Source organism: Theropithecus gelada, chromosome 8 (assembly GCF_003255815.1).
Source record: "Theropithecus gelada isolate Dixy chromosome 8, Tgel_1.0, whole genome shotgun sequence".
NCBI lineage: Eukaryota > Metazoa > Chordata > Mammalia > Primates > Cercopithecidae > Theropithecus > Theropithecus gelada.
The window spans coordinates 122,875,363-122,899,705 of NC_037676.1; the positions used below are offsets into that span (position 1 = coordinate 122,875,363).

The 24,343-nt window shown below is 39.5% G+C and overlaps 1 protein-coding gene across 1 annotated transcript in view; it reads right to left on the reverse strand.

The window, feature by feature from the left end:
* Window positions 1-24,343, reverse strand: part of SNTB1 (syntrophin beta 1) — a 277,719-nt gene that overhangs the window by 140,571 nt on the left and 112,805 nt on the right. Inside the window, exon 3 of the mRNA XM_025393674.1 lies at window positions 18,957-19,173. Within this exon, the coding sequence (XP_025249459.1) occupies window positions 18,957-19,173 (217 nt within the window). The remainder of the gene's footprint in view (window positions 1-18,956; window positions 19,174-24,343) is intronic.

The following is a 24,343-nucleotide window of genomic DNA, read 5'->3' on the forward strand; positions in this document are numbered from 1 at the left end:
GGGGAATATCCAAGGCACCAAAACCAAAAAATCATAGCTGAAGAAATTCTAAACAACTGTTTGACCTGGCCCATAGCAACATGTAGACTGCAGGAATGCTGAATGGGAAAATTGAGAAGCTCATCTCTATTTCCTGGGTCACCCTTGTGTTCTCTTTGCTTTATCCACTCATCAGTCCATCCAGCCATCTATCCATTCCTTCAGGGAGTATTTATTCAATGCCTACTCTGAGCCAGTCACTGGGTTGGACACTGGGAGATGGAATGAAGAGCAAAAGCAAACAAGGCTGCTTTACTCATGGAGCTGGTGAGGAAGACAGATGTTAATAAAAAGAAAAGACAAAATGAAATGTAAAACCACTACATGGTAACAGATACAAGGAGTTGAGGCATGGAGACTCAAGTTGGCAAAGCTCATAGCACACAGTTGCTGAACAGCAATAGGCTGTGGGTTTCTTTTGGGCCCTAGTGATGGAGCAAGGACATCTTCAATGAGGTTTGTTGTTTTCCTTACGTTCTTATAGCATCACAGCTTATGAAATGCTTTAACACATATTGCCTCATTGGACTTTCACACCAATGCTGTAATGGCAAGGTTTGAAAAAAAAAAAAAAAAAGGTTGAGAATTACTGTAGCAGAAGTTAATTCAGATGAGAATATGACAGGGTACAGAAGTGAGGGCAAAAAAGAGAGCAAAGTGTTTTCAAGTCTCTATTCTTTATTTTTCAAAAATTAGTGGTCTTGTCTTAAAATAATCCTGTAATTATAAGCTAGGAAGGCAGAAGGAATGTCACAAACTTACATTCTAGCATTTTAGCTGTGGCAGAATTTGGTTATGCTACAGTTACACTTCGTTTTGCTGAGGCAAACGGAGACAAGGGTTCCTTTTCGAACAAAGGTATCTTTAGACCCAGAAAGAAAGAAAGTCAGCTGCAAATGGTAAAGGTCTCTAAAAGCAACAGCTAAAATTGCAGTAACAAATAATGCTTTTCACATGTTTTAAGTGCGAAAAGGCTCAGTGGTCTTCATCTGGGACCTCTGGGTTACAATCATTCACTTGGATAGCTTCAAGTAAAAACGAAGTAACACGGCAGCCTTTGGGGCTCTGTATTAAGAACTATATAAAGTGAGGAAGAGAAAGAAAACATTTCACTTACAAAACAGTCTAAGCTTCATGAGAATTACTGGTGTTTCTCAGTAAGTATTAATCAGCTTGACTGAACTCAGTACATTTACATGATGACCCCATTAGTTACAATAGGATAGGTTTATACTGTGGTATCAAATGATCCTGAAATCTCAGTCACTTAGCACAACAAAAGTTTATGAAAATAATATGCTATATGTCCACAAAGGGTCCTATGTGTCAGAGTGGATACAGGCTCCATTAGATCACTGGAGAAGCCAGGCTAAAGGAAGCTCTGTCATTTTGTACTTGTACTTCCAGGAACACACATACTTATCACTGTCTCAGCCTAGAAGTGCACACATCACTTCCAGTCATAGTTCATTAGCCAAAATTAGCCACAAGACCCAACATAACTGTAGGAAAGCCTGGAAATGCAGAGGAACAAAGGGACTATTTGGTGAGCACTACTCTCTTTACCACAAGAATCTCTTTCTAGAATTCCACAATACTGATCAGAGGAGGTAAACTATCTTTGCCACAATTCCCCAAACCATAGTCAGGGCACAGAGTTTCCTTTAAAATCATATATTGAGTCTTTAGAAGAGAAGAGATGAGAATTAGCATTTCTTGAGCTTCTACCATGTAGCCAACACTTTGTGCAGTGGACACAGTGAACTTACTCTACCTCATTGCATCTTCTTTGTGATATACCTTGCTGTACTGCAGAAGATAGAATGGTTAAAGATATATCTACTTCCCCAGATTCCCTTGCAGCAAAGCTTCTGGAAATAGGTTCTGCCAGATATATATTTCATATATTCCCATGAGATGTGGTATGTAGATGTGAAGAGAAGGAAATACTCCTGATGTTTTGGCTTCCACTGCTGGTAAGTAAAGCTGTGAGAAGCATGGCAGGCAACTTGGAGTTCTAGTGTCCAATCCTCAGCTTTCTGGGTGTCAGAAGGCAGTTGCAAGGTACCAGCTCCCTCATCCCAGTTTTCCAATTTGGGGATCACTGCTCTAGTGTAGCATAGTTTCAATGGCAACCTCCTGGTTCTCCAGTTTCACTTTTCTATCAGTTTTGTAGAGTTCTAAAGGTCACTAATGGAGACCCAATCTAAAGTCTTTTCCCTGAGCCTTTCCCTTTTTTTTTTTTTTTTTTTTTTTTTTTGACAGAGTCTCGCTCTGTCACCAGGCTGAAGTGCAGTGGCACGATTTTGGCTCACTGCAACCTCTGCCTCCCAGGGGTTCAAGCAATTCTCCTGCCTCAGCCTCCTGCGTAGCTGGGACTATAGGCACGTGCCATCACGCCCAACTAATTTTTGTATGTTTAGTAGAGACGGGGTTTCACCATGTTGGTCAGGATGGTCTCAATCTCTTGACCTCGTGATCCGCCCAGCTCAGCCTCCCAAAGTGCCATTTTTTTTTTTTTGTATAGGTAACGAATTCCTTTTATTAAATACCTTTCTGCTGAAGCTACCTAGATTGGTTTCTATATCTTTCACTGAATCTGACTGTGATAACACTTGCTAAATCTTGTTATATACATAAGTTCTTTTAACAGCTTTCTGAGAACTCCTGATTGTTGAAAGAAGTAAGCTTGTGACTATGGGTAGTCTTAAGTTTGACCTCAAATAACTACAAGCATAAATTTGTTTGAAGTCTCATGTTGTACTTTGTCATAAAAGGAACTCTATAATAACTTATATCCATCCAAAATTCAGAGGAAAATTCATGTTCCTAGGAGGTGTACCTTTTCATTCAGTGGCTTTATATATTTCCTGGTAAAACTCATCTTACTCAAGAAGTTATGCACTTTGAGAGGCATGTAAACTCTGTGGCAGTTCTGAAAAGTAGATCTTATTATGCCCATTTTATATATGGATTAACTGGGGCATAGAGAGGTAAAGTATTCGAGATCACAAAGAGACAGGATTCAGACCTAGGACTATCTGATTACAAAGCCACATGCTCTTTCCACTACAACTTGCAGACTGCTATGAGAGCAGCAATTCATTACTTCTCAGCTGCTATGAGCATTGGTTTTTAATGAAGTTTTCATTAGTTCATATAGCTCAATGCTGGTATGTAGCAGTTAGTTTTCTCTTCCACAGCTGAAAAAAGCTCACAATGGTGTACTTCTCACCCTAGGAAGGATTCCAAAAGAAAAGGTGGACAGAGCACAACAGAAGTAGCTGGAGAACTAGGAAAAAAATGACCAAGATACATGTTCTAAATTGCTGGTGGCACAATTAAAACTATATAAACAGCTGGGCATGGTGGCTCACATCTGTAATATCAGCACTTTGAGAGGCTGAGGCGGGAGAATTGCTTGAGGCCAGGAGTTCAAGAGCAGCCTGGGCAACATAGTGAGACCCTGTCTCTACTACAAAAATTTCAAAAATTAGCTGGGCATGGTGGGGTTTTTGCACCTGCAGTCCCAGCTATTCAGGAGGCTGAAGTGGGAGAATTGCTGGAGCCTAGGAGGTCAAGGGTCAAGGTTGCAGTGAGCTATGATCATGCCACTGCACTCCAGTCTGGGTGACAGAATGAGACCCTATTTCAAAAAAAAAAACAAAACAAAAAAAAACAAAAAAAACAAACAAAAAAAACCCTTTATACACAGAGATAATGATAATAGATTTATAAAGGCTTGAAACCTGATGCACATGGAAGTCAACAGAACCCTGGGATTGCTCTGGTATCCACAGAAATATTGTGGTCCAAATTTCCACTCTGGCTCACGCACCCTGTTTTATTTGTCACTCTCCTTTTATACATATCTGACAGCGGGCCAGAGAACTGTGCCGTAAAAATTTATTGGAATATTTCTATAAAGCCATATATGGCCTTGGAAGGCTTCTACATCTTCTTAGTGATTCAAGGCGTGTCTCTGTGTTTTCTGGAGAAATTCATCTAAAGATGCTATTTGCAAACTGACCTAGTTCTTCAAACTGTCAGCTACTACAGATGCAGGATTAGACAGAAGTATATAAAATCATGATGTGGTTTTCGTTTACCCAAATGGCTGTTTTATACTTTCAACTGAATATACGACTTTCCCAGGACTTAATAAAACCCTCTAAAAAATTCTTAACACATCTTCATGATACTGAAAGAATCCTTTGATAATCTTAGTAGGGCTGGATTTTTTTTAAGTGGGAAATTGGAGGATTTTACATTTGCTAAGTATCTAGTATATCCCAGGCATTAGGCAGATGTCAACTTACTTAATTCTAAAAATAGTATATTCATAGAGATACTATCATCCTCATTTCATATATTCAAAAAATTCAAAGAAGTTAAGTAAATTGCCAAAAGTCACCTAGATAATAAGTAGAAAAGATGGTAATGAAATCCAGGTTGGCCTGGCCTGAAAGTCAATTATCTTTTCAAGGCTGCACAACGGATTTGGTAAAAAATATTCATGGAGTGCTTGAGAAAATAACTCCAAGAATTGTAACTTCTGGATCTAGGGTTTGGTTTCCAGGTAACATGAGGAAACATTTTCTGATTGTCCGAATGTTTAATAATACAGGCAATGAAAACAAATCGCACTGCTTGGCCTTTATTGTGTGTTTCATAACAGAGATCCGGGAGAGGGTTTTATTCTAGGGTGAAAAAAAACCCACCACATTATAAGTGAAAGTGTGCACGTAAAGGGTAAGTGATTTGGCATTTTAAATGAAAGTAAATTAAGGTTAAAAGACATTTTTGCAGCCTAGAGTTTTGATTTCCACTGAGAATAGTTACTGCTCAACTGTGCCCCTTTCTTCTCCTTATATCGCATCTGTCTCTCTGCTGCCTTTTTATGGATATGTCACTATCAAAACCAGCCTGGCATTGTGACAACGTTCTTACTGGTGCCTTCTCTAGCCTCTAGTTTTGTCATAATGGAAGAACATGGTCCCTGTAGACCTCGACCACTTTCTGAGAAGAGTAAACTAATCTCCAACCCTATTTCAGAGCTAAGCTGTCCTGTTCCCTCCCTGATACATGGCTCTTCTGCAACTTCCAGCTTGACCCAAACCAACTCTGTCGTCCTCTGAGCCTCTCGATTGTTACTTCCCTATCCAACTCATATCACAGTGGCTAAAAGAAATCTTTATCAAAACTCTAGGTAGATATAAGAACTTTCATTAAACAGGAAGGTGTAAATACTGATTTGGGGCTACCCAAGACATTTTTCTCCAACAGGGTCAGGAAATGAAGTATATGGATTAACCACAGTTTCTTATAACTAGTTATCACTTGTATTATACATACCAGACCTATGTTCAAAGAGGCAAAATGTAAATACAATTCTGTGACTTTTTTTCTTTTTGCCTCCAGATTCATTATTTGCCACTCTTTGCCTTGCTTTGTGCTCCAAGAGGTCAACCTCTATGGGCTAAATGGAATCACTCAGGCTCCTCCTTCACCTCTGGCTTCCAATTATGCATGGCCAACCAGAAGCCCCGATGGGGATTCAATGGCAGAAGAAAAAGGTTGGGGTACTGACCTACCTCCAACCCCAGCTGGGCCGCTGTTCCTCTCCCAGGGCTACAGTCCTCTCCAGATTGTAGTAACTTGCTCTTTTTGCTCCTCAGACACAAGGGTGGTAAGAGCTTGCCACTGAGTGCTAAGTCCTGGGTGTTTTCCCATCCCCTGTTGGCTCCAAAGATGGCCCCTTCCTCTGTCTATAGTTCCTGCATTATGCTCTTTAGCTGACATTTCAGGGATGATACCTGTCTCCTGACAGATATCACTGCATTTATCCTTCTGTATTTAGTGGGTGATTTCTATATACTGTTCTAAAAATTGGCAGATACAAAAGAAAAACCATACGTGCTGCTGTCCTTAACAAGCTTGGAAATCCAGTAAGGAACACAAAACTCTCAAAATGCAGTCATACTCTAAGTCTCAATTCAGGCAATATCTCCAAAAGCCTAAACCTTTCCTATGCCTCCACCTACCCCTGTCTTCCATCAAGACATACCTGACCTCAGTCCCATTGACTCAGGACCAGTGCAATAAGCTAGGTAATAGTGGCCAGGTGTGTAGTTGACTGTGGCTCTGAGCAAAATTAATTCTGGAATACTTCTTTTTCCTCATCCCTCCAAGCCCATTTCATCACCAACTCCTGCCGATTCTATCTCTTTAAATCTTTCAAATGTATCTAACTATTCTTCAGAATCACTGCCCTAACCTTGTAAAAGAAGCCAGGATTATTTGTAACCTAAATTGCTGCAACAGCATCCTAGCTGGTCTCCCAGCCTCTAGTCTTGCCTCCTATTGATCCATGCAGCCAGAGAGATCTTTGTTACATCACTCTAAGGCTTCAGACCCCTCCTAGAATAAAGTCCAAGTCATAAAGTGGCTTAGCTCTCATCATGATGACCTCTTCAGATTCATCTCTTGAGATATTCTTTTTTTTGCTTTCTTTTTAATTTTTAATGTTTGTGGGTACACAGTAGGTATAGAGACATTCTTCTTATGAATTGCTCCAAAGAAACTAAACCTCCCATTCTTCAACGAAACTACCGAACTATATTTTTTCTTGCCTTAGTGTCTGTACTTATACTAGTTCCTTTGCTGAGAATACCTTCCCTGTCTTCCTATCTTAACCTTTGACCTGGCTAACACTTACTTTATTATTCAAGTCTAGGCATAGACATCACTTGCTTTGAGAATCATTCCCTGTTGACAACACCCAGCCTGCTTTAAAAACAGAACTTTGGATTCGGTGTCCATCCTGCGAGGCAGCCTCCATAGCATCCTGTACTTTCCTCATTGTCTTTCTATGATATTGTTTGGTTAATTGCCAACTTGTAGATATTCCCTACCTAACGGGAAGCTATGTCAGGGCAAGGACTCTGTCACTGATGCAGCCTCAACATCCAGCAAAGAACCAAGATGATCAAAACTATCTATTGAAAAGTTGAAATTTAAGAAAAGGAGCAATATCTCAATCAGGTTCAACATACTAGCAATGTCAAAGTTCCTGTTACAGTATTGTTGAGGATCAAAGGGAGTATCTGCCAACAGATACACACCTTATATGTCCACACAGGTTTTGTTTTAAGTGTATCTGCAGTGCTGTATCCCAAACTCATTCTCCACCAAGGAAATCCAAATTTCACATGTGTCAAAAGAAGAAAGAGCAGGGGTCTCTTTGTGATGCCCCCCTTTCTACTCTAGAATCTCCAGGCTAGGTTATGCCTGCTTGAATAGAGGATGCCTGCATGATAGCATCGGAGTTATTTTCAGAGGCATCATTATCTCTGCTTGAAAATCCTTGGGCAGCTTTTTGCAAGCAAAATAGAGTTCAATTAACGTATCAAGAGCAAAGGATCAAGCCCTATATATCAACATTAGCAAAAATCCTTCAGCACCCAGATGGTCAAGTTTAACCTCTCAAAGTGCACATAGGAAACTAAAATTTTCCTGGAATGGTGCTGATAGGTACAGATATGGGCTAAAATTAACTCATAAGGAGTCGTGTATTGGTGAAGTCATAGAACCATGTTTGGTGAGCCCTCTCCTCAACTCTCTCTCAAGGTAAACCAGAGGTACTTAAATTCCTTTTTTAACTAGCTTACCATTGCCAGTGAAACCTCATTAATTCATTCACATTGATTTAAAATGTATGGTAATTAGAATGAATACTGAAGTTTATCTAGGAAGAAAACAAATTTTCTTAAAACTAACAAGGCTATAAAAATATTTTTAAGCTTATTAAAATGAATCTTTTGTGTACTCTGTTATATTCCAAGATGCAAATTATGCAAGGATTCTCATTGGGAAAAACAGTGGTTTGGCTATTCGTGTTGATCTTCTGCCTCTTATAAGATCCAGGAAAAAGACAGTGAAGGAGGTCTAAACTCACAAGAGAATAAGACAGGCACAACATGTTTGGAGGACAGACAGCAATGGAGCCGGGTTACTGACTCTGCAGAGTGGAAGAAGAGTATAAAATCCTATAACCTAAAGGGCCACAAAGAGAGAATTCCAGCCAGATGTGAGTCCCTTGGCTCTGCACAACCTGCATGGGCTCAGAACCTCCAGAGACAGGGTGGGGGGTGATATAGCCCTGAAAAGAGTCCCTAAATGAAGTCTGTATGCTGAGTGTTGGGATTCTTAGAACAGTGGAAAGTGGGTATTCTCTCACTATCTACCACCAATCCACACTCAAAAAGACAGAATGATTCTCCCATAAGTGACTGAACAGACCCAGGTAAAGCTTCTAAACACTGATATTTGCAGAATTGGGAGGGATCTCTTGGTAAGGTTTGGTTCACCAAGCAATAATTCCATGTGAATTCTCACCAGTTGACATCCCCCTCCCAACTCCCCACATAGGTTCCAACACATTTTTCTCAGTGCAAGAAATGAACAGATAGCAATGGATCACCAGACATTTAAGAAAACCTCCAGTAAAGAAGACAAAGATAAAAAACAAACAAACAAACAAACAGAAAACAGTAAATGGAGGAACAAAGAATACAAAGAAAAGTAAAAAAAAGAGACTATTATCCAAGAATTAACAGAAAATATGACATCCAAAAAAGAACAAAATTCTATTAAAAAAATTCAGAAAACAAAAAGAGCCAAAATATGACAGGTGAAAGGTAAAAAAATATATTCATGAGAAGGATTAAAAAATAAAGTAAAAAAAATGTGATGTAAGCAATAGAGAAAAAAAAACAACCTTACAACATCAATCTAGAAGTTCCAACATCCTTCTAACAAGACATGTGAAGACAGATAACAAAAAGAGGAAGACATCATAAAATTAATAAATTCCCATTACTTTAAAAAAATCTTTTAGATCTATTTGGGTTTTAAATTATCTGCCTTTATCATTTTGATAACATTTAAAATTTCACTTAAAATAACTTTAAAAAGGGAGTGTATGATCTATTTTGTTAGGTCTGTTATGAGTGCCACCAGGCAGTACTTCTTCACTTAGTCTCATTCACGATGTATGCTTAAAAATAATACAACCATTTAGCACTTGTTTCCTATTTCAAATTTCTGACTAATTTAATCCAACCTCTCTGAACTTCTCCTTCCCAACCACCATTAAAACGACTGCTGAAATGTTACTATGTATTCTACTCCCTAAATTTCTCAAATGCAGAGGGTCCACACTGTTGAATCTAAGGCTAACATCACCTCTCCTTGTATGTATACCCTTTCTACAGTAACAAAGTATTTCACATGGGTCCTCTAAGTGAGAAGCAAATACTGACATGTATGTAGGTGGGTGGATAGGTCGGTAGGTAGATAGATAGATGATTGATAGATAGATAGATAGATAGATAGATAGATAGATAGATAGATAGACAGACAAATAGGTAGGTATATAGATAGCTGAAAAGCATGACCAAAACGATGGCTCTGGTGGTGGAGGGCAGTCCATAATTTCAAATGAAGGAGGTAAATTATCCAAAAAATAATACTCATAGTTTTTTGTTTTTAATTTTAAATGGAATGGTAAATGTTTAACTTCTTATGTTAAATTACACTTGAAAAAATAGAATATTGACTTTTGTTCCTGATATACATAGCCAATTACAAGCAATTCCACTGCCATGTTTCAGGAGGTTTCCAGTTCCAGCAAAATAATGATCTACATAAATTCAGGAATGCTTCTGCTACTGACACCTGGGTTTTCTAGATAAAGTATAGTAAGAAAAGTGTGCTTGTTTGTGTAATGCTGATCTTACAAGAAAGAAAAGGAAACTCCCAGGTGTCAACAAAAGGGGTTGGGGGTGGCATTAAAAATCAGAATGGTGAGTATTTAAGCTAATAATAAAGCATCCCTGGGAAAGTGGGTAGGGGTGGGGTTGAGACAGGTAGCATGTAGTGGGTCAGGTAGTGGTAGGTGGGCTGAGGACTTGGAATTTGACAAATAAAAGATAGTTAAGGCATTGAGAACCCATGAGTTGGGAAAATGGAACTGAGGTCTCTATAAAAAGCCAGAAATCTCAAAAGGCTTAAAAATGTCTGTGAAAGAATGTCTTACAAAATAATCTCTGCTTGACAGCTTGACCTTCCAGTTCTCTCTCCTGGACTCTGAGTACAGAGAAAAAAAAATCCCCTTTTCTTGCACCCAGCAAGGAGGATAGTTTGACTGAAGGCTACATTTACCCCATAGTTATCCTGCCAGGAATTAGAGGATGCCAACATTAAGTCATCTATCATAAAAATCAAACATGATTATATTATTGGCCACATTTTATAGATAATGTCTTAGTCTGTTAGGTAATGTCTTAGTCTGCTATAACAAAATACTTCTGACTGTGAAACTTATAAATAACATAAATTCATTGGTCACAGTTCTGGGGACTGGAAAGTCCAAGATCAAGGCACTAGCAGATTGGTGTCTGGTTAGAGCCTCATAGTGCCTATTATGTGTCCTTATGTAGCAGGAGGGGCAAATAGGCACCCTTAGGCCTCTTTTATAAAGGCACTAATCCTGTTCATGAGGGTGGAGACCTTATGGCCTAATCATCTTCTACAGGCCCCATCTCTTAATACTGTCACACTGGAGATGAGTTGTCAACATATGAATTTTGGGGAGACACAAACATTCAGACCATAACATTCTGCCCCTAGCACACCCAAATTCATGTCTTTCTCACATGCAAAATACATTCATTCCATCACAATAGCCCCCAAAATTCTTAACTCATTCCAGCATCAACTCAAAAGTGTAAAATCTGAAGTCTCTCTAAATGTTGTCTAAATCACATATAAGTGAGACTCAAAGATATGCCTCATCTTGAAGCAAATTTCCCTCCCGATGGAGGCCTGTGAAATCAGACAAATTATGTATTTCAAAATGCAATGGTGGAACAGGCATGGAATAGGAGAGAAAGGGAAAAATAGGAAGAAAGAAAGGAATAACAGGTCTTGACCAAATCTATACCCAACAGGGCAAAAATTGAATTTTTTTTTTTTTTTTTTTTTGAGACTGAGTCTCATTCTGTTCCCCAGGCTAGAGTGCAATGGCATGATCTCGGCTCACTGCAACCTTTGCCTCCCAGGTTCAAGCAATTCTCCTGCCTCAGCCTCCTGAGTAGCTGGGAGTACAGGCATCTGCCACCATACCCGGCTAATTTTTTGTATTTTTAGTAGAGACGGTGTTTCACCGTGTTGGCCAGGCTGGTCTTGAACTCCTGACCTCAGGTACTCCATCCGCCTTGGCACCCCAAAGTGCTGGGATTATAGGCATGAGCCACCATGCCCGGCAAAAATGGAATCTTAATTCTCCAGAATAATTTTCCTTGACTCAAAGTCCCGCCTTCCAGACACACTGGGATGGGGGTTGGGCCCCCCAGGCTCCAGGTAGCCCTGCTCTACCTGGATGGCTTTGATGGGCACAGTCAATGTGGCAGCTCTCATGGGCTGAAGTTGCATGCCTGCAACTCTCCCAGGCATGAGTTCCACACTGATGGCTCTAATGGTGGAAGGTCTGGTCCCTGAGGTGGCTCTGCCCTTATGGCTCTGCTAGGCACTGCCTTAATGGGGGCTCTCTGTGATGATACCAGCCCCACAGGTCTAGTGGGCACTGCCCTAGTGGGGATTCTCTTTGGTGGTCCCACCTCTGTTCTCTTTCTGGGCCCCAAGGCTCCACATGGCATCCTTTGAAATCTAGGTGGAGATAGCCATGTCCTCACTGCTTGTGCACCCTGTGTATTGGTGTAGTGGCACCTTGCAGATACTGCCAAGTTTTACTACCTGTGCCTTCCAGAGGGTAGTCTAAGCCATGCCTGGGGCCACTTGAGCCACATCTGGGGCAGCCAAGGATCAATGTAACACAAGGCACAGAGCAGAGTCATTAAATTGTTCTGTTCCCAAGGCCCTGGCAGTCTTAAATCTCCAAATGCCTTCAGGGTCAATCTTCCATTGTCTTGATGAATAAATAGCATCTGGATTCCACCTACTCATCCTAATCTCTTTATCAAAGGTTCATTTGGCTACACTCTTTGTGTTCTCTCCAGGACACATTTTTCTCATTATTTACAACAGGGTCAGGCTGGGAATTTTCCAGATCTTTAAGTGTTGCATCACTTTTGATTATAAATTCCATTTTTAATCATTTATTTCTTCTTGCCTTTTATTATAGGCAGTCAGGAGAAGCCATGCCACGCCCTCAGCACTTTGCTTAGATATTTCTTCTGTCAAATATTCTATTTTATTGTTCATAAGTTCCTCCCTCCACAAAACTCTAGGACATGAACACAATTTAGCAAAGTCCTTTGCCACTTTATAACGAGGATGGCCTTTCCTGCATTGTCCAATACCATGTTCCATATTTCCATCTGAGACCTAATCAGAATTGCCTTTACCACCGTATTTATACCAATATTCTGACCATGGCCACTTAGATAATTTCGAAGAAGACTGAGGCTTTCTTTACAGCTCTCCTCTTCTGAGACCTCACCAGAATTGTCCTTAAATCTCCTTTCACAGCATTGTACCTCAAAATTCTTCCAGCCTCTATCCATTACCCAGTTCCAAGACCACTTCTACATTTTTAGGTCTTTGCTATAGCAACACCCTAATTCTGTACCAATTTCTTAATCTATTCAGGTTGCTATAAAAAATATCTTAGATTGGGTAGTTTACAAACAATAGAAATTTTTTTCTCACAATTCTGGAGACTGGACAGTCCAAGATTAAAGCACCAGCAGATTTGGTGTGTGGTGAAGGTGCGTTCCTCATAGTTGGTACCTACTATATGTCCCTGCATGGTCTAAGGGGAAAACAGGCTCCCTTTAGCCTCTTTTATAAAAGGGCACTCATTCCATTCATGAAGTATGAACCTCATGACCTAACTGCCTCCAAAGGTCTCATCTCTTAATATTATTACGTTAAAGATTAGGTTTCAATGTATGAATTTAGGGGGTGGGGGGACACAAACATTAAGACTATAGCAAAGAAGGAGCCTGAAAATCAGAGAGATTGGATGATTTACTTAAAGGGAATAAGTAACGGACTTGGGATTTAAACCCATATTTTCTATAGTAACTGTAACCCTAGAGCTTTATTCACTGATACAAGCATACATTTAATCTGGACCTGTTTTTACATATGTAAAACATTACTTATTACAGCACCATATACATATACTTTATATATATTTTTTTCTGTTTCCAAAATGTAATGTCAATCATGAGTTCTGGCAATAGTTTCCATTATGAAGCCACCATGATGTGCCCAACAAAGAATGAAGAAACTACATTCAGAAAATACATACTTTGTGGGCCTCTTAAAAAGAGAAGCACTTTTCATAAACAAAGACAGAGGAGAAAAGATAGGAAAAAGTACCTCATAAATCTTCACTCTTGATGCACTAAAGGAGGAAATGTTTCAACAGTATTCAAAGTTTAATAAATACAGTTGAGAGTTCTATATAAGACATGAGGGGGCAGTAATGTGCCCCCAAACACTGGGAAAAAGGGGAGAAAGGCTGAACTGGTAAAACGATTCCTCTCTTGGTAGCCACGAAAGACCATCTGTCTATGAATGTGCAACTAAAGTACTTCCAATCATCTAAAACGCAAAACAGGGTACTATGAGAACAACTTCAAGGAGCCTAGAATGAAAAGTGATTAAATTTGATAAGCAAAACCCAAATCCACTGTTTTGTGCTCACAGGAAGAAAGAACCATGTGAATTGAAGGGGATAAATTAGCCATGAAAGGACAGGGAAGGGCCACATGGGAAACCTCAAGCTATTTATGTACAGCCCAAAGGAGTAGGAGTCTTGGCAAAGCAGAAATTTACGTAAGGGTCACCTTGGCAAGGCTCTCCCTGTCCTGGAAGGGAGGGCTTTCAGCTTACTTGTCTAAAACATACTTCCTAAGGTCTATTAGCACACCTTCTATTGATTCCACACTCACCAAATCACTTTCATGACAATATAATTTCTTGTGTAGCTTATCTACTCAGAAAGAGTGCATTGCTCTGCTTTGAAAGTCCACATCGTTTGAGTTATTAATACTTAGGGTTCTGGCATTCTGTTCATATTCACATTTGTCTTTCAATACAGCCTGCTCACAATGAGAGGGCATATAGATCCTCCCATGTGGGCATTTCCATCTATTTGACAATGGTGTTGCTCATCATAAGCAAATTTTGTCTATTTGGTTAATGTGAGTCAACCCCTTAGAGATGGATCTGCTAACACTATGCCAACTAAATCAAGTTTCTGATCTTCTGTGGCTGAAACTCAAGCACTGGATTGTGGTGACATCACTAAGGGTACCTTGTAGCAACGTATCCAGGCATCTTACAGGACTTAATAGATCACACCCCTCTGAATCACAGTGCAGCCTAGCAGAGGTTTTCCATTTGAAACCAAGACAGCACCTTCTGTGAATGTTTCATTTGTGCACCATAAATAGAGATGTACGCTGTTTCCCAAGAAAGATGATGTCAATCTTTCCATAATTTAACCATGAAAATCTACAGTGGACTCTGTTACGCAGCAGTACAGAGTCATGACTTAAAGCCTCATAAACTGCCCATTGTAGCACAGCTGCTCACAATCCAGTGACAGGCTTGGTTAATGGATTGTCCTGGTTTCTTTAAGCTTCCTATGTCTGTCAGAAGAGAACTATGCTTTTATTTATTCCCTTATTCCCAAAACTATTTAGTGGAAAATTTTTTCAAAAGACATTTTTAGAGAAGAATATGAAAAATGAGCAGATAAATATACTATTTATCATTTATGAACAAAAATAGTTTTGAATGCCAAAGTTTTAGATATCTGGGGTAATAAAATGAAAACATGGAGTGTCTCAGAGCTCAGAAAGCTTATGACTCAGGAACTGAGTAGGCATGTAAGAAAAAAATCACAAGTTATTATGAAGCATGCTATAATGAACAAATTGACACAGAAGGTATAGCGAGACACTGATATCCGAGAAGAATGTTTATCCTGAGGCTTAAAGGGCAAGTAGGAAGTTGTCAGGAAGGCAATTGTAGGAAGAACACAAATTATTTAGGGGATGCTGGAACAGAAAGGATGAGGTAGAGAGGAGCTGAACAGTTAGGGAATATCTAAAGCCTAAAGGGGTTTTAATGCAATACTGAGGAGTTTTGATGTGAGTGCAGGTGACAGCCAGCCATTGTGACGGAAGGGGTAAATTTCAGGTGTTTCAGATTCCCTTGGCTAGCTAGGTACAGAGTACATGGTGGGAAACGGGGAAAGAGCAAACTACCAACAAAACACCCTGTAAGAAACACCCAAATACTCTCAGGGCCTAAGGATGTGGGCCTGGTTCAGGGAAGTGGCTGTGAAGAGCTGAATATGAAAAACAAGAGATATTTAAGAGGTAGAATAATAAAAATATATTGTAATTACTGACAGCCACTAGCAGTCACATATTCTTGTGGATTCAATGCCTGCTGGGTGACCTTTTTTCACAGAAAGAGCAGCAATCCTGCCTGCTGTTCTATGGCTGTTTGTATTTGAGAAATTGGACATTAGAGTTTTTAATCAGACTATAGGCACCTGTGTGTCACCAACCAAGAGGATTAGCCCCAAGATGCTGTGGCATTTGTCATCGGTTCGCAGGTTTTAGCTCCCAGGAGACCATTAACTCCTGGCCAAGGTGCTTACAGTTCAGGCGAGCTACTCTGCCAGGTGCTGAAGTTAGAAGCAATGTGTGTGATGATTCAGAAATTGGGCTTGGGGTCAGCTAGGCTTGGGTTTGAATCTGAGATCTACCGTTTGCTTCAACTCTCATTTCTCAGCTAAGTATCACTGTCTATAAAGTAGAGAGAAGAGTTCCCACTACCTAGGATGGTTATTTGAATTAAATGAGATTCTTGCTTAAATTCACATATAAGGGATAGAACTAAGATTCCACTGTGTGTCTAGTTGACTCCACACTCTACACTCTCTCTTTATCCTTCTTTCTCTTCATATTTAATGGATGCATTATTTTCATTATTATTTATCTTTGAAGAAATGCAACAATGTCAGTTTATAGTTCCCTTTTGACCCATGAGTTATTTTACAGAGAGCTTTTAAAAACCCATGAACAAAGGGCTTTGTGTGGTTTGGTTTTGTTATTGATTTTCTAGTTTTATTCCACTGTCATCAGAGGCTATTGTTTGTATTATTTGTACCTAATGGAACTTATTGCATTTTCTTTGTGACCTGATCTGTGGTTAATTTTGTCAGTGTTCTTTGTGGACTTGAAAAATAAGTGTATTCTCTATTATCAAGGTAAAGAGTTTGCAATGTATTCAGATCTACCTTATTGATCATGTTGTTTGGGTCTTCTAAATAATTATAGTAAGTCATCCCTTACTTATGGTTCCACTTTCTATGGTTATCTGAGGTCAACTGCAGTCCAAAAATAAGTACAATAAAATATTTTGAGAGAGAGAGAGACCATATTCACATAACTTTTATTACAGTATATTGTTATAATTGTTCTATAGTGTTAGTACTGTTGTTAATCTCTTACTGTGCCTACTTTATAAATTAAACTTTATCATAGGTATGTATGTATAGGAAAAAAACAGTGTAGAGAGGAGTCAGTACTATCCATGGTTTCAGGCATCTGCTGTGGGTCCTGTTACATTCCTTCCGTGAATAAGGGGGGATTACTGTATTTACCTGTGTCCTGTACTTGCCCTTACTTGGATGGAAAGTGGTATATGTTGAAATACCTAATATGGGTATGTTTCTATCTATTTCTTCTTGCATCTTCTGCAGTTTCCCTTCTAAAAGTTGCTGTTTTGTTTTGTGGTATGTATTCGTAACTACTGGATGTTGCTTGTGAACTCTGGCCTTCAACATAAATCAATCCTTCCTTGTGCTACTTTATGGACATTTTACCTTGGACATTTTTTAGCCTGCATTTTACCATATCTGTAGGCTGGGTATACCTATAGGCTGCCACTTTGCAGTCTGTGGTCTACATTAATTAGTATAATGTACATCATAGGCACTCAATACTACATCATGAGTTCATCACATCTGAAAACTTTGACATTAGATCCTTGGGAGATGGGACTTGTTTTATTGGGTGGGTAAAAGGCCAGGGAAAAGGAGACTTAGAATAACCAGGACATCGACTGCAGGCCCAGGAACTCTGCAGAAATTGTGGGGAACAAAACAGAGAACAGGGTGAGAGTGGACCAGCGATGAGCTCTGTGTCCTTCCCAATCTGTCTGCTCTTACCCCTCTTGCCAATACTTGCTGGCTTTCTTGTACAACTGGCCAATCCCTGTACAGAAATAACTAATACAGGAGGAGTAGGGAGAGCAAGGTAGAAGGATCTTGCAGCTGGCCAGAGCCAGAAGGGCCCTGGCAGCGTCTTTAGAGTGAGCTAACTGAGATGAGAACAAAAAAGACATTGAGCTGGGGGCCAAGGAAGCAACTTTCTCCCTGCCCCCACTCCTGATTGCTTTTCCCCATCAGCAACTCTGAGCCTAGCCAAATACTTTCTATTCGGGTGGGTTGCAGCTGTCCCACACACATTCTAAATAAGGGCCAGTCGAGCAGTTCCTATTTTTAGCACTTTAATGTGGATGCAAAGGTCACCAAGATTCCCCATTTGCTGGCTCAATTCCTCACTCTCTTTATTTCTCTTATTTTCCTCCTAAAATGTACGTTTTCTCTTCTACTGAGCTAAAGTAAAACTTCTGGGGGATGAGGGACCCTGAATTTTACTTCCTCTTGGCTGCATTCCTTATAATTGCCATGGGTCGGGTGATACATCTAGCCTGTGGCATGCAAAGTCATGTACCGACTTTGGGAAACAGCATTCCAGACTTGGACCAAAGCCACTCCTTTTGCTCTCTTGAGCATAAAGAGATGCTTAAAGTAGAAAATAGCCTTAAAGCAACTCTCATCTAACCCTCCAAGTATACAGTTGACAGCACTGAGGCCTAGTAAGGTGAATTTGCTTATTACTATCTAACATTAATAAGAAACATTACTATAGCTTATATTCATGGAAAGTTTTCCTGTGCTGAGCACCTTACATGGTGCATTAATTCATTTTGTATTGCTCTAAAGGAATACCTGAGGCTGGGGAATTTAAGGAAAGAGGTTTATTTGGCTCATGGTTCTGCAGGTTATATACCAGCATCTTCTTCTGATGAGGGCTTCAGGGAGCTTCCACTCATGGTGGAAGGGGCAGGGGATGCCAACAAGTTACATGGGAAGAGAGGGAGCAAGAAAGAGAGGGGAGGTATGCCATGCTCTTTTAAATAACCAGCTCTCACTTGAACTAATAGAGCAAGAACTCACTACGTCGGGGCGGGCAGCAAGCCATTAATGAGAGATCTGCCCCCATGATCCAAACACCTGTCACTGGACCCCCATCTCCAACATTGGGGATCACATTTCAACATGAGATTTGGAGGGGACAAACATCCAAACTATATCACATGGCTTTCCTAATTTAATTCTCACAAGCCAACAAAGCATCTCTTTCAATTATTCCCATCTTAGAGATGACAAAACTGAGGTTAAGTGGTTTAAGAAACTTGGCCTGAGTCATGTGGACTGGTAATGAGCCCTGAAGACATTTAGGATACTGATTCTAGTTCTTCAACTCTTTCCAGAACCAGTGCTCAGTGTATAGATTCTCTCTCCTCTGTCTCTGTCTCTCTCTCTCTCTCTCACACACACACACGCACGCGCGCACGCACACACACACACACTATTCTCAGCATGGCCCTTTCATGCTTTTCTTTGGAAGCCATGATGTGTTTTCAGAACATGAGGGCAACCTGGTGAAAGCCCCCATTTAGCCTGAGAGGTCAAGGAGCTGCTCAATACAGCGGAAAGTTTTGACCCTGTTTACCTGTTCTCAGGGTCGGCCAAGGCCATACTCCGAGTGACGTAGCACATTTTGAGGGGGATGCTTTTCCGGTCTCTGTGGAAGGAGAAGGACTGCGATGATGGGGTTTCTGAGGTGCTGCCCCCTAATCGAGGAGATTCAGGCGGAGGCGTTTCCCACCCAATCTCGGATACTGGGGATCCTTTCTTCACATAGGGCGTGGCTTCTCGCATGTACTTCACTGCAAGCAAAAAGATAATAAGTGCTTTTAATACATCATGGCTGAATTTCTGGAAAGTCTGATTATGTTTCTGAAATAGACTTGAATTGGATAAGCTCTTAATACTGAACTTCTTAAATTCTCAACGAGATTCCGAATTTCTGTTCCACGCAAGGTAATTATCTTATTATTTAAATTATATAGCTCTGTGGATCTTAGAACTTGCTGTTATGACGTCCTACAGTTGAGAATTGTGTCCAGCTTTTTTCAACTGTGACAACTTTTACATTTTCTGATTTTAAGTTTTGCATTCTGGGAAAAAGGCTGAAAACATGTGCACAGAGTGAGAAAGTACAACTTAGGCTAAATATACATTATTCAACATAGATGTAAGGAATATGGTGGCCACATTCATTACCCATGATGCCATTTTTCTGTTGAGAAACAATCATAGGGTTTTCAATTTAATAGTGTTAAGGAAACATACAAAGAAATACATATAAGAACATATTTTGTAGTGGAGAAAATGTGTAATAGCAAAAAAATTATTTGTAAGAGCTGAAAACTAGAAACAATGTAAATATCCATTAAACAGGGACAGATTAAATAAATTGTAAGACATCTATATCATCGTTTAAAAAATGAAATATATCTACATAGATACATAGATAGATAGATAGATAGATAGATGTGTTGATGTGGAAAGACCTGTAAGATCTATTATTAGTGGGGATAAAAGGAGAAAGCAATACATATACTATAATATCTTTGTATATAAATTCATAAATATATGTGCTTATATGCCTACAATTATTTCTGGGTAGAAATATAAGAAATTGTTAACACTAGTTAGCTATGGGAAGTGGAAATAAAAGCCACAATTAAGAAATAGGTTTTTACTATTTATTTATTACTCTTTTATATCATTTTCATGTTTAACCATATGTGTGTATTACCTTTATAAAGCTTAAGAAAACAAAAATAACTTAAGAAAACAAAAATAGCTTACGAGCCAAGTGGAGCAGACTGAAGTTCTGCTCTTTGATATGTTTGCCTTGGTATTAAGGAGTATTTTTGCCTATTCTGAATTTGAGCATTTGGTCCTTAGACAGCTTTTGAGTTGACAGGGCAACGAGATTCTTGGAACATGCAATATAAACTTGCATATTCTTCTCTCTGTCACCCACATACTCTGGTTCTCTGCTGCTTGGGGAGCTTGGGCTAAGTCCCTCACAGGTGTTTGTTATTACAAATGGCAGTGAATTGGAATGACAGCGAACTAGGGGGCATTTCCTCCAGATCTTTGACGAATCGGTTCCACCAACTAGTGGCTTCCCTGTGCAAGACATGAACAGGATTATGGAGACTACAGAGATGAACAATACACTCCATACTCAGCATTACAAAATCATGGGTGACTAGAGTGGATGCTGTTGGTGTCCCATCTAGGATCCTTTTCCTATAGCCTAGTTGCTGTGTGTTGGGTGAGAACAACTCATAGCTGCTCCTCAATCTTGGGCCAACAGAAGTCGCTAAGCTTCAGAGGCTGCAAAGTCACTACCCAATCACCCAGACAGATGCTCTGCTTCTCAGAAACCCACCTAAGATAGGACATAAGACAAAGTACACAAACTATGGCACAAAGCAGAATGAGCTATGTTTTATAAAAGGAATAAAATGCCTTGGAAGAACCCATTAAAAAAAAGGATCTAGGAGCATGAAAGAGTTCAGGTTCACAAAAATTTAATCAGCAGTTCAAATATACACAGATGCATGTAATATGGACCTTTATTGAGGGACTTAATCATATCAAAAATAGATGTATTAATACAAGACAGAGGAGCAGTCATTTAACACCAACATATATTGTCAAAGAAGAGTTCAGGGTTTTAATTGAATATAAGTGCAATTGGGAGAAAAGAGCTCCACGGTTGCTGCAAACCTGTTAGCACAGGTTGCAGTTACAGAAGGAGAAATATTATTCATGGACTGTGTATTTTAATAAATATTATTTATTTCTGGGCAAAATATTTAAAGAGGAACACAGACATACCCACGAGCAAATGCAGAAATTTAGGGGGACATATTTAAGCTGTCTGAGGCTGGAATAAATATACTTCTCTAGAAGATCCTGAACTTTTTCATCTGGGAAACCATTTTAGTAGAAGCTAGAACACTGCTTAGCTTTGTATATTGTAGAATTATACTAGTGGAAATATAGAAAATTCAAGTATCAGCTAAGATGAGTTGAAGATTTTCCTTTGATTGCATTATTCTCCTTCTGAGTGGAGTAGGGATGAGTGTTGCAGGAGTGAGAATCCAGGAATGCTTCATGGAGAAGGTGGCATTTGAATTTGGCCTTAAAGAGTAGCTAGGACTTTAAAAAGTAGAGATAAGAATAATAATCCTTTCTTTAGGTAACATGCTCTGCTTTATAATTTTTATTGCAATTCCATAGAAAAGGTACGTCGGGTCTCAATTTGGAAGAAGGATAGAGAAAGGACATTTGCAATATACTTAATGATGTGCCAAGTATTGAATCAGGTGCTTTACATATCTTCCCACTTTAAGTTTCAAATGACCATTTAAGGTCTCATTTTATATACAAGGAAACTAAGGTCTAGAAAAGGTATGGATAAGATATCTTTTATTTACCGAGCATCCATGTGTCCACGAGTTATACAAGAAAAATATTGCTATCTCTTTCAGACCTGCTAGAAAGAAATGCCTTGTAGGGTTATTCTAATTCAAGTGAACACTAGCAGCTTGACATAGGTGATCTCTTATAGGTTAGTATTATTGTACACATCAGCACACTGATGCTCAGAATTTTAGCTTATGTAAAGTTATATGGCTAGTAAGTGGTGTAGCTAGAATTAGATTTCCCAGAGATAATATTTTCTCATGAGATCTGGCCATACCACCTAGATGAAGGCTGCAAATGACAAGCTAATAGGTTTGAGCTTTATTCTACAGGCAGTAGTGATAGTCGTGGTGATCTGTGAGTGAGAGAGTGGCAGAATCTAAGGTTAGTTTTAGAGAGAACTCCTGGAAGGTGAGATTGGGTGTACTTAAGAGAAAAGATTAGAAGTAGATCCACCATTTCCAGGGCCATAGGGGTTTTTGTCAGAGATAATCCAAGCAACACTCTAAATCTCCATATAAGGCAGGAGGAATTCCAGAAATGTGTGGCTTTATCCATTCCTGGGAAGAAGCATGGGGAGTATAGCAAGTCTTAGCCTGGAAGCAAATATTTGCCAAGTAACCATTTCCTATGTGACACAGCACTAGGGGAATTTCCAAAGGAGAGAAGACATGGCACTGCCTTGAAGAAGGGATATCCCATTGGGAGTAATATTCTGCATATAGTAATCTTTTAACTGGCCAATTGAAAATAAAGACAGAAAGTATAAGGTAGGTGTGATAATTTAAAAATTTCCCTCAACCGGTCAAAACTTATCAGTCAATTTTCATGTGCTAAGAACTGTGCTGTCCATGAGGTATAATAAGAAATGGTCCATTATTAAAAGTTTAAGCCAGGAGGAAGGGAAGTAAGTAGATGATATGACTGCTTATGTTAAATCTTAAAACTGATTTAAGGAAATCTCAAGCTCAACAAATCTCTAGAGGCCTTGAAGAATCAAATGCAAGTCCTTTCTGGAGGAAGGCAACTTCATCCTAAGCTTCAAAGAATCCCTATGAATCATTTTAAAAGGCAATGAGCAGGCATACAAATCAAAGAAAATGTTGCATACAAGGAAACAACGTACCACGTGCAAGAACCAGCACTGTCTCTTTTCTTTCCTTTTCTTTTTTTTTTTTTGGATGGCGTCTCGCTCTGTCGCCATGGCTGGAGTGCAATGGCACCATCTTGGCTCACTGCAAGCTCCACCTCCCGGGTTCACGCCATTCTCCTGCCTCAGCCTCCCGAGTAGCTGGGACTACAGGTGCCCGCCACCACACCCGGCTAATTTTTTGTATTTTTTTAGTAGAGACGGGGTTTCACCATGTTAGTCAGGATGGTCTTGATCTCCTGACCTCATGATCCACCTGCCTGGGTCTCCCAAAGTGCTGGGATTACAGGTGTGAGCCACCACGCCCAGCCTGACAGCAGTAAGTCTCACACATACTACAAAGCTATAGTATGTTTACAGAGACAAATGAAAGCTTGAGAGAATCTTCTAGAAATTCTTTAAAAGTGATTTAACATAGTGATAAAAAGAACCAAACAGAATGTTTAGTAATATTACCAGAATTGAAACTTCCACAGATAGACATGTCAGAAGAAAGAATTAGGGAACTGTAGATAAGAAATTTTATACAATGTAGCACAAATTATACAAAAAGATGGAAAATATGGGATACAGATGAACAGATGTGAAGGATAAAGTAAGAAAATCTAAATATGTTTAACTGGACCCTCAGAAAGGTAGGGTATAGCGAATATGGCAGAGCCAAATAATTTTCCTGATGCCAAGACACCAACCTATAAGTTCAAGAAACCTAATTTGGCTTTGCTAAACAACGCCTGTGAACTTCACCACCAAGAAAAATAGAAATAAGGTGTCATTCTTCTTTATACTTTGGATAGGGTAATGGCTTAGGTTTTCCTGTGTTTCTTCTGAGAGCTTTAGATATCACCTCTGCTTTTCACTAGTATTGGGAGGAAATCTTAGCAAAATCCCTAAATGAGTCTTGAAATCTCCAGAAAACAAATTTTCAATTTCAAGGAATTAAATGAGGCTAAAAGACTATCATCACTATTCCTAAAGAAGATATACTGAGGTCCTGGTAGATTTTTTCATATCTATCCTGAGGGAGAATAAGTAACATCCACACATCCATTCTTAAAATCCCTTTGTCCAGGAGTTCTGATTTTTGTTGATACATATAGAAAATGGAGAAGTTTGTTACTGTGTATAATAAAAAAAAAAGCAAAAGAAGATTGCCATTGGATTTCTCCAAGAACCCATAATTTCTGGTACAGAGGAAGTAATAAAATGGTCAAGGTGGCCCTTCTTGCTGGAAGAGACTCCAAGTCATTTTCACAAGGGTTGGCTATCAATTGTGGACATAACTCTACTGCCAAGCACTCCTGTCTCCAATCACCAGTTGAGGTCTGAGACTAAGCAGCCCCAGGCAGGGAGTGAAAGAAGGGTAGCCATGCTTGGGTGTGGTAAAGCAGTGGCTC